The sequence below is a fragment of the Lissotriton helveticus genome, chromosome 11, assembly GCF_964261635.1.
Source record: "Lissotriton helveticus chromosome 11, aLisHel1.1, whole genome shotgun sequence".
Classification (NCBI taxonomy): domain Eukaryota; kingdom Metazoa; phylum Chordata; class Amphibia; order Caudata; family Salamandridae; genus Lissotriton; species Lissotriton helveticus.
Genome location: NC_136072.1, coordinates 587523568 through 587535586, shown reverse-complemented (window position 1 = coordinate 587535586; position 12019 = coordinate 587523568). Strand labels below are relative to the sequence as shown.

At 41.2% G+C, this 12019-nt stretch overlaps 1 protein-coding gene across 1 annotated transcript in view; it reads right to left on the bottom strand.

Moving 5' to 3' along the window:
• LOC144790855 (maestro heat-like repeat-containing protein family member 2A) overlaps nt 1–6853 on the bottom strand; it is a 75033-nt gene extending 68180 nt beyond the window's left edge. Inside the window, exons 1-4 of the mRNA XM_078665520.1 lie at nt 6839–6853; nt 5485–5605; nt 3317–3357; nt 2861–3002 (exon numbers count right to left, since the gene is read on the bottom strand). Coding sequence (XP_078521646.1) covers nt 2861–3002; nt 3317–3357; nt 5485–5605; nt 6839–6853 — 319 coding nt within the window. The remainder of the gene's footprint in view (nt 1–2860; nt 3003–3316; nt 3358–5484; nt 5606–6838) is intronic.
• Between the last annotated feature and the right edge of the window lie 5166 nt (nt 6854–12019).

Here is a 12019-nt window from a genome sequence, read left to right as displayed (position 1 = left end):
TTCAAAATAAATAAATAAATTAGACATTCCTGCTTTAGGTTGTGACTACGCTTACTTACCGATTTTAGCTGAACAGGGTCCCACGAGGCGAGGCAGGGCAGGGCACAACACGGGGGTCAGCAGCAACGTTCCTCCTACGCTCCAAGCTTGCTAAGGCAGTAATGATGAGCCTACGCAGCGTGCTGGGCAAAACCATTCCGAAGGTGGCATTTTAAACCCCCCCCGCATGTTGGGCTGAAAAGCATATCACCCATATCCTGAGTGGTGCGGCGCCCCTGGCTGCTCATCACGGCGCACCGGGGTGCCGCGGCGCACACTTTGGGAACCGCAGACATAGGGGATCTCCGTTGTGGTTCAGAGTAAAAAAGTGCATATGTGCTCTAAAATTACATTCACATAGAAAAATACTCCTTTATTATATCAAAGACCAAAATATTTTGTAACACTTCTTAATTTGCTCTAATACCCAATGTACCCCAATATAGTCCTAGGTAGTTGCACAAGCTTTTACCTACATTTGTCCTACCTTGCTCTACATAACAGTTCTGGCCCTGACCTTTTACCTAGTTAGGTGCTGCATAAATGTTGTGTGGTTTTCTCAAAAAACTAGCCTAATTTATTATGCATGAGGATTCTTAGTATCACAGCAGGATTACAATCTTCTGCATAATAACTCTGTATAAGGGTCACCATTATCGTCATCCTTGGCTGACATGCCCACAGTACCATGGCACATCTAGGTAGAACCCCTGATGGTACATTTCAGGTATATAAGTACCACATCTTTGCTGGGCAAGCCGGAGGAGAAAAAGATTCTATGCTGACATGCTGACACGACACGCTGAAGTCCCTGCATGCAGACACTCCAGTTAGCAGTCGTCTGACATTACTTGTGGGTTGTCCACTCGAGACCAAGATGGGGTCCTTTGCTTTCTCACATTAGGTATTGGGGTTTGCTCTTTCCTAGGAGGTTCTTGGCTATACACCAACATACATGCTAGGTACACATAGGTACATCTAGTTAGCGTTTGCATCGTATGAGTATGCTCTATTAACTTCATGTATTTATATGTCTGCATATATTCACTATTTTAGCACCATGGTAGAATTCCACTTTTTATTTACTCTATTGGTGCTTGTAATCGTCTATATCTGTTTCTGTCTCGTGGTTGTTGCAGCACATGTATTTTATGCTAGAATGACTCTGGATCAATAAATAGTTATTGAAAACGCCCCACCATTTAGTCTGTGGATCTCTCTGAGATAAAGTGAGCACAAGTGACCAAGCAAAAAGTATTGTATTGTTTCCATGATCCCTGAGGGGTCAGAGTTCTCATGTTCGATAGTTGCCAGAAACTACTCTCTCCTTGGCAAGGTTGTGGGGCTTATAGTGGCACTGTGAGCTAGCTGGTCTACATACTAACATATCCTTTGGGGGTATCTGGAATCAGTCTGGACACCAATCCCTTAGTTTATGTTGTCTAAAACATGGAGATCCTTTATAGATTTGTAGGAACTACCCGACTAATTCACATAAGTGACATTATAATGTGCAATTAATTCTACCTTAAAAACACAATAAAACACTTCTGCATGATATCTGCTACACAGGCTGAAATATAAATCTTGTTTTTCAGAAAACAAGGGTGTCTAACCTTACAGAAATATGTATCAATCAATTTATTAACAACATAATATCACCAACTTTTCTAAATGTTCCCCCATGTTAACTTCTCACATAGTAGGATTCAATTATGCAACATTTAAAACATTACTTTTAACTGCAACATATGGTTGTACCAGAGTTCTAACATTTTCTTTCATATTAATTGCTGTGAAATACCCTGTTCATCCTTAGTCATCACACAAACAATGTTATGCCCGAGTAGACTAATCTAACCTACCATGTACCCTGACTAATACCTACTTCTAATACAAACGCAGAGAGAGCGTTTGGTGTTTATAAATGTGTGTGCAAAATCTCTTCTGTATTGAGGCCACCAGGGGTCTTTGTTTCAAGAGTTTGTGCTACTGAGTTGTTACAATAAGTCACAATTGAAATAAAAGAAAAGGTGCCAAAACAGGGAGTGCTCTAAAATAATGTTGACCTTGGATATACTGAAGAAATATTTTTTTCTATGTTTATGGAATTTTTTGGCACATATCTACTATAAAACACTGAATCAAGATGCCGTATTCTTATGTGATCAAGGCTGCGTCTGACAGATGAAGCGCTTCATGGCAGAAGCTTTGTATTAAACTGATTTTTTCGGCAAACCAATGTGTCAACGGCCTTTCTGTTATATGCGGAAGTAACCCAGAACTTGCAAGAAGATACCTGACTCCGTTTCTGTTATTGCCTCATTCTGTTTGGAGTATGGCATCGGCCAGCTACAAAGAAAGACTGTGACTATTTCTTTTTTTGCTTACTTATACAAGCCTTCAGGCAGACCTCCTCATCTGCTGGTGTAACTTGTCCTATCATTCACATTCTCTTTTGTCCTCCACAGCATACATCATGGGCCAATTCTGCCGTTGGCTAACTTCACTGTGAACAATGGCGTTCTGCTTTTTCACAAGGAGCACATCCACACACAAATTATTTTCATTTAGTTCCAGGGACAACAATAAAAATGTGACTTTTTGAGACCAAAACAGTATTTTTTATCATGGTATGTACCTGGCACCACCTCCCACAATACAAGTTTATAAAAAACGTGAAAAAACATGAGTGGACAAGGTCTAAAAGCTAGCAGCCAACACCAGACTTAATGGCTTTGTCATTGGTCAATGGTTGTTTGAAATGCCATTAATACTTGTTTAAATTGTGTGCTCACTGGTTCATGCTTTGGGGTCTCACCTTCTAAATATGTTATCAGCGGGGGGATCTTCATTCTGAGGAGTTTTGCTAGAAATGGGTAATTTGCCGAAATCAGGCGCTCAAGAAGAGCCAAGACTGAAGTTCCCCTTTCGACATCCCAGCGAGGATATGAAGAAATTACCTGAAAACCCACAACAAAGAATTCAGAAAGTGATTCTTTCATGAGCTCCTATTCTCTAGCCTTTAAAACTTCTGGAAATGCTACCTTGTTCTCTACGCAGTACTTAGTACCAACCACATTTTGGCTGTTTCTGTTCAATGTAAGTAGCATGTCATACTGATAACCAATTGACTGGAAATAAAACCATCAAATTCAAAAGGATAAAAGCTGAGTTGAATTCAAGATCTCTATTAGCAGGTTGCATAGAAATGGCAGCAAACAACTTGGGAAGAGGGATCTGGTGGAATATGATGGGGGTGGAATGTGATACTCACCAGCAATCTTATGAAGAGTCTGTGTATTGGAATTTCTTTAGCTGTTTAGGTACAAAAGAACGAAGACACGTCATACTCAATCCATAAATTACTGAGCAATACTTGCCACAGGAAGACATATGGCTGACACACATACTTAAGACACCCAGTAGTACCTGTAAAGAAGATGATGGGTGATGGGTGGCATTTCAATGAGCCTCTAGCGGTCGTGAGGATGCTTTGAAATTACTGTAATTACTGGCAAAGGCACCCCTACCACTAAGGAGCGCCCAGGGGTGTACAGTACCTTGACAGCCTATGCTGCAATTCTCTTCCTCCCCCCCTTAGCGGTTGCTGTCAAGGAATGAAAGCTGGAGGAGGAGCTACCTAAGCTGCCATGCACAGGTTCCTGCTACAGCTTTCATTGAGGGATAGAAGACTCCAGTGGCATAAGAGAGGATGCGTCAGGAGCCATGGATGTGCTTTACATCCTGAAGGACCATGGAAAAATGGGAGCCATTTTCTGAAAGCGAATACCCCAGAAGAAAAGAGGACTCCAGAACATGTTCTTGCATATCTATTTTCTAATAAGGTTAACGACCTGGGGCAAGCAAGAACGAGCACATATGTTGCCTGTTCGATTCTGCTCAGGACTCCTAACATGAGTGACAAATAAATAGACTATGATACCATCTGCCCAGGTCACTTGCACTTTATCAACACATCCACTGGAAAGTTGAGCGGGGAGAGCTAATTGGATCCCTGGAATTATAGCAATTACAGGTATTCACCACCAGATGCGAATCTCCTTCGTAACCTTGGAGTCAGTCAAAATATTTATTTTCCCTTACCATCATTGAGCATGCATCCTTGCTTACAAGTGAGGGCCACCAACTAGCATTTTAGTCTGGAGCTGAAGTCCAAAATGTTGAACCAGAAACATTGCAAAGACAAATATCATAACTAAAAGTAACTCCATGGAGAAATAAAATACATCCCTGTTGCGGTCGGCAAAAGTAACAACACTTAAATAGGTACCATACCCAGCAGGGAATGATCAACATACTAGACAGAAGAAACATCATGGAGAGCGAGAATACTCCAAGGTTTGAAGAGGAGCATTGGAGCCCTGAGTAGCCTCATGGTGTGTGGAAACCTGGGACAGTTAGTACATTGCATTTAGGGGGTAGGAGCATTAACCAGACTAAGAGCTGAAACAAACAGGAAAGTAACTTTATGTCTGGCAAACTACAAAAAGTATATAGGGATTATTTACAAGCCCCTTGTGACACCTGTGCATCACTTTTTGAGACACACCAGCAGTGCAACCTGCTGCTCCATATTTACAAGGACAGGTAAAGCCACCCTGCGTGGCTTTTAATGCCCTTTTAAATATGGCCCCTTTACACGCAACACTTTGTGTGGAACAGTTGTGCCATGGGTTTTGTTGTGAGATTTCCTACGCAACACCCAAGGCTTCTGCCACATTTCCAGATTTACAAGAAATAGTACACCTGGAAATGTGTCAGAATGCTACACCTCCCCAGGGGGAGGTATAGGGAGGTGCAACAAGAAGAATGTTTTTATTTATCCTCGTTGTTTACCTCTTTCTACGCGTACTGCATACTGCAGCACATTTAGGAGGAGGAAATTACCTATTGTGATTGTTTTTGTGCACAAAGGTATGCCTAACTGCATGAAAACAAAGATATGCCTTACTGCACAAAAACAATCATCCTTGTGACGCAGCCACCCTTGCACCATGGTACAAGGATGCCTTCATAGGTGCATGGCGGCTAATTATGCACCAGCACTGGGAGAGCAAAGGGATCCATTATATCATTGTAGATATGAAGCATCCCGGTGCTTCGGAATTAACGCAGCGTGGCACAGCCAAATGGCTTGAGGCACAGCAATTAGTTAATTCTTTGTGAATAAGGCTCACAGCGAGCAGCAACATCAGCACAGATATATATATCTCTAAAAGGAAAGCAATAAATGTTATTTGAAATATTGACACCCACATTCTATAGTAACTCAACCATAACATCCTGAGCTAATGGACTGGTTCTTCAACTCATGCCTGATCATGACAAAGTAAGAAGGCATCTGGGGAGAGGAGGAGGAATCATTAACCACCTTCAATGGTAGATCCCACTGTGTCAATGAGTAGGATGCTTAAGACTCACCACATTCATGAAAGTTGATGCTTGCTTTCTTATCTACAACAAGTAGCATCTGGCACAGTGCTGGCACAGATGAAGCATAGTCCTCTTCCAGCATGTAGCTCAAAATCTCTTTCCAAAATCCCTGCAAGAAAGAGCAGCAAATGTGTTATTAGTATCATTAGCATTTAATAAGGCTGCATTCCCACATATAAACAGTCATAGCCGGTGGGAGGGTTTCTGGTGGGTCTTCTGGAGATGGGGCTACATTTGAATTATCCACTTCCTGATACCATTCCTTGCTGATGGGGTCCAAGATAGATTGCTGCTGGTATTACACTGATGCAGCACCAACCCTGTTCAATGCTACAATCCGTGATTCTATATTCGAGCAATTATTTGCAGAGAATGAGTGCAACATTTATTCTCCAAAAACCCTGCGAGTAGGCTGCTCTGTAAATTATCTCATTATCTGCTGTTATCCTCATAACAATCACAAAACAGAACTATCTTTATAAATGTGCCAGAGTGTGCAAAGCTATGGCTGGGAATGAACGACCCTGTTGATATGAAATATTGGTGCTTGATGTATCATCCGGCAAGTAGCAAATAGGAAATGCAGATTGAATAGCTATGTTTTGCAATATGACTGATGTGCCATTCAATCTTGTTTCAAAGTGGCTATTTAGAATAATTTGGAAAACCTCCTGCCTCATTAAAAAGAATGAGGTAGGATTCGACAATCTTCTATGAAGGCTGGAAATGCTGGGAATGATGACTGCATGGGACAGCAGACCTCTATCCCTGCAGCAGAGGAAACAGACTTTACATCGCGTCTCAAATCACGCTGTGCCTTAACAACTTGGTCCAAACCACTAATAATAATAATAATAATAATAATTATATTTATAAAGCACATAGCTATGTCAGCTGTGTGTCCCAGCACTGGGGTATCAGTCCTATTATACAGAGTAAGAATATGAATTCCCGTAATCTAAGTTAGCGTGAAAAAACATGTTTTTAAATTCTTGCGATAACGTATTTCAGATTTTTCTTGCCTAAGCCAAAGTGGTAGGGAGTTCCACACCTTGCCTGCCAAGTAGTTGAAGGAACGGCCTCCAATGTGAGCACTTTTGATTCTGGGGATAGATGCAAGAGAGGCATCAGCTGATCTCAGATTTCTTTTAGGAAGATAAGGTGTGATCAGAGGTGAAGATATTTAGGGCCTCTATGATTAGGAATCTTGTGACAATAGCACATGGCTTTGAAATATACCCAATGCCTTAACGGAAGCCAGAGCAGCATTGGTAGAGCTGGGGCTGATGGTGAGTGTCTAGGCAGATGAAATAGCAGCCGAGCTGCCATATTCTGCACCCACTGTCGTCTTCTTCATCTTGCCTGTGACATCCCGAGATACAGAACATTGCAGTAATACAGTCTCAACATAATTAAAGACGGGACCCCTGTCTTTCTGGCAGCTTCTGGCAGGAAGACAAGATGTTTTTAAGGTATTTAAGATCCCAACACATTGCCCTGCAAGACTCGTAATTGCTGTACGTGCCCTAATGTGTCTTTTCAATGCATTCCTTTATCAAGCAAGCCGTTACAACCACTTGCATGAAGGAAAGCATTGTTGGACTTTAAGCTCAACTCTTTCCCTACAGTTGCTCAGACTGGAGTTGGAATAGTAAATACTATTCCAAAGTCCAGTGCTTTCCCGAAGGCAAATCATGGTAACGACTTGGGTGGAAAAGGAATGCCTTTAAACATGCATTCATGGTTCAGACCCCTATGTGCATATTTCCCACATACAAACCTGCAGCAGAGGGAGCTTTACTAAAACATGCTATTATGTGAGTTAGAGGATAATGAAGATAACCTGGGAATTGAGGAGTCTTTGAACATTCTGCAATTTATATTTTGTACACTTCTAGTTTATTGACCCACCTTATTTCACATCCTTCTCACTTACCTCGTCAGTATTTTTATGGCGTAATGCAATTTTATTGAGGAGCTGAGAGATTTGGATGTGGATGGTCTCTTCTTCAACATCAGATTCATGATCCATGTGACTACTGCACTGTGAAAATGTGGAAAAGCAAGAGAAGTAAAGTAACATATATTTTCACATCATTTTCACTGTGTTTTCTCTCCTCATGGAGGTTCAAGAGATTTGAGAGTGAAAACATCACAATTTTCAAATCAAGGTTGTAAGCACAGAGAGAACCTCTTGGCTTAAATTCAACTGTGAAATTAAAACCACTATCCCCAAACATGTAAATAAAAATGTATAAATGAGGTTATGCACCCATGCTCCGCTCTACAGAGTATAAAAGTATATGGTAATTTGTCGGGGAAGTGTAAAGCATTCATATACAGCCAAAATACCGGTGGACTCACTTATAAATATGTAAGGTTCTGATGCATGGGGCACTACATCTGAGACATTGTACCTCTGGCACCACAAGGTAGTCTCTCTTGCTCACTACACAGATTTTGATGCCCCATGAGCCCTCCCCTTGCTGCTTGATGGGGAAGTTTGTGCTACATTATGGTACTTCTTACACTCAATAGGACAAAAACATACGGGGAACTGCATTTTTGGGAGGCAGTGTTGCTATGAAATACTGATTTGAAGTATGTTTGTGCTACTTTGTGTAGGATTTGGTAGTTTGCCCTGTTAGGCATTTTGACGATAAAGCGGGGTATGTAACAGAAAGGAGCCCACTAGATAATGTATTATCAGTGAAATACACAGCTTATCAGTGCATTCGCTGAATGCCCATGTGCCTTGCCCAATCACCCAAGAAATTTCCCAGTTAGGACCGGCAAAGTCTAAAGGCCAGTTGTCTCACATAGGCTGGATTATGTGGTAGGCCTATGTACTGCATGGGAGCACTGCTGTTGAGACGTGTATGGAGCGAGTCCCATTCTCACAGTGTCTGAGCATCTTATTTCTTTGCACTCATGCCAGTCAACATGTGCATCAGGTTACTAAGATGGGATCTAGGTATTCAAGTACCATTGTTACAATGTGATGCAACATAAGGACAGGCATCTGAATTGTTCCTGGCATGATGCCTCTGGTATGTGGTAAAAAAAACTATGGACAGTGTCTGGTTCATCTTTTAGTTGAGCTTAATGGGAACCCAAGAGTAAGACTAAGCTTGGACTGCAGACACTCTGGATTATGGTCAGGCCCCAAGGAGATGGATACCAGATGTAATCAGTGGTGCCCTATCCCCACACATATTACTGAGCATGGACTTGTGTTGTGCATCTTGGTACAACTACTCTGTAACATAGATGTATTGGCCAAGCTTGAGAAGGTCCTACCTGGTTCACAGTGATCAATAAGGTCATGGCACCTCTGCTGTTATGGAGGAATTGGTGAGACCATAAGCCACTGTGGCCTACTCTCCCAGAGACACTGACAAATCCAAGAATACTGCAGTTTTCAGACACCATGCCACCTGCCATTGCCCATGCTGCCACATATCACCTGCAGCCCCACAAGCACCGGTGAAGAGTACTGATCCAACACCCATTCCTGGCCCCTAGTCAGATGACAGGTGTTTCCTCCAGCTACTAGAGATAGGATCAAAGTGTAAGTGCCCAAAGGACTTGAGATGGTCCAAGAAAAGAGAAGAAACAGAAGAAGTGCCCAATACAAAATCATACAGGAGACCTGTGGAAGAGGAGGGCAATGAGTGAGAAAGAGAATAACTAAAGGATATTATCAGACCACTTTCTGAAACTCGTTGTTCACAACAGTGGACGATTTTGCCCAACATAAGAGCAGGATAAAAGTTATAAAATTGCCAGAAGTACCACAGTACAAATCAAACCAGCTGTAATAATTGAACTTCGGGACAACGACTCCACTTGCATTTGACATCACTAACTCAGACCCCACAATAGTAAGGGTACACTAGGTTAAACTTTATACAATAATGGAAAAACCATAGATTCGGTATACTGGCAGAATGACTCTTGAAGTGAAAGCTATAAGTATATTCACTTGAGTGGTTTGGTTCACATCATGGGCACCCTGGAATAACAAGACATGAAGAAAAGGCATGTACAGTGTTGGCACTGATGGGCAACTGCTGAATTTCAGGTGCAAATGTAAGTAGACAAATGGATAAGGGACACCCATAAAAGTGACGGATGGAGAAAGACGCACTGGAGTGGAAGTAGGGAACATCAAGCTCAAATGAAGAACATAGAATGTCAAGGTGAGCCTATGGGAACTAACGAGAGGGACATGAGGTCTATATTCCACCACCAGGGGCAACTATGTGACACTGCCGATGTATATTATATGGAAAAGTAATGACATTGGGGCACAAGGGGGCTAAAAGGTCCACTTATTTCTTGTGTGCTGACTACTGTTGCTGTTCCCTAACACATTCACCTACCCACATATGTACATCTGCCACTTACCTGCTCTGTGATGAGGAGGCTGTTTTTTTTAAGCACATATTCCATCACAGCTCTTCCGTTCCGCATCATAAAAACCTTTGGCTGTTAAACTGGATATTAAACTTAAAGTGGCAAGAATAACCTGTAATTAAGAAAAAAGGTAAGCATGGTTAGTGAGAATCCCTTTTGGTGTATGAATAGGAGAAAATCACACATTCCAGTGAGAAAGTAGCAAGGGAGTGTGAGAAAACCATACATTCTCTCCTTCCTTTTGTCCACAAAGTAGATAGATATACATTTTTATGTGTGGAAAGGCAGTACCTGGATACAACCTTTTAAAGTATGTTGCAAAAAAGGCTATTATGACACTCTGAGAATGAAACTAGAGTCAATTTAATTAAACTGTTTTCACAGAGTTTCTGACTGAAGTGTGATTGAGGGAATATTCAAATATTCCAGGTGGGCTACACCTTCTATAGGTGCCTGAGATTTGATAAAAGATTTCTTTTAAAAACATTGGAAAATATGTCTAGGTAGGTTACAGCCAACAAAAAAGCTCTCAGGACCTGATATTGATTACAAAAATGCAAATGAGAATTCAATAGGCTATGGATTCCACTGCTGAGGGAATTAAAATAAAAACTAGAGTTGTCTATGGGAAGAATGATGGCGGCTGTCTAACTCCACCTGCAAGATTGAGCAGACATGCCAACACGGACAGCAGATAACAAATGGGTTCCAGTACTTAGAGTTCATTGTCCCACACCTTGTTGTTTGGTTGATCCATATCACTTTCAAGAAGTCATTTTGGCTCAAGACCGTAAATAGTCACAGTCTCCTGTATCCAGTATTGAGTTAAAATTCACATCCCTAACATGGTTCTGTACGCTGTATATTTGCACAATCTGCCACAATGGCTTCAACTGCCAAATAATACATCCATGCTTGATTTCTGTGATTCTAACATTCCTAATAGAGTCATGTCTCTGATGTTTCTGGTTTAATCTGAAAAATATCTAAGGTTAACTTGGTTTATATCGTGCCCTGAGGTTAAAAATGACAAACCCAATACACCTCTCAAAGAGAATCCACTAGAGACAAAGTTATGGCAATACAACCTTTTGTTCGTTATCAAAAGAAAACAGCTTTGTTGATTTTCCTTTGTGCCTATGTCCTGTGCTTGCTTACATGCTGAACATGGCGATTCTGATACTGAGTTACTTGCTTTCTCCATGGCATTGAAGTCAGGCACATTGTGGACATACATGGCATCAAGAAAGTCACATATATTCCAATTTCTACATAAAATACATCTTTTATATCACAATCAGACTTTTCAAATGTGCACATTGAATATTATCCTGTATTATCGATCCACGTTTGGTGAGATTTCGCTGAGACATAGCCCAAATATTATTCTTGGTATAGACATTTGAAATACCTTACACCACGGTTGTTAAAGAATTGAGGAGATATTAATATTCTTAACTTCAAAACCCCTTATTTGATCATCAACATTCTCCTCCTCAGTGAGGGGTATTACAGATCAACTCAATGTGAAATACAGACCAAATATGTTAACAGCGTACAAGAACTTTCTTTTAACACATATTTATTAAACAATTAGGGATCAGCAACCTCTGGGATTGGGTCTGAAAATAATGCATTGACACAGACTAGGGCAGGAAAACTGGGATATGTCCACTTGCCAGGGAGGCAGTGGAACACAAGACACACTGAACGGACACAAATGGCTGGAGGTTGCATGACCCAGCACCTCCACGGAAGCCTTGCCTTGGAGAAAGTCAACAGACTGTGGTGTGCAAACCACAGCTCTGAGTCCATGTAAGTAGGACTACTGCACTATGCAAAAACTGCATAACTTTAATTAGATTGAGTTGCTAATTATTAAAGTGCTTTAACACACGTATAATAGCTTGATGGTACCTTGCGATTGTCATCCTCAAGCACGTGACGGACAGCATCCAAATAAAAGGCACCTTCTGAATCTATGAAATAAAGCCATACACCAAATGTTCATAACACATAGATATTGACTTTGTCTAGTAAGATCAAGATTAATACATAAGTAGTGAAGTTTCCACTATCAACTGTGATTACCACCCTGAGGGTC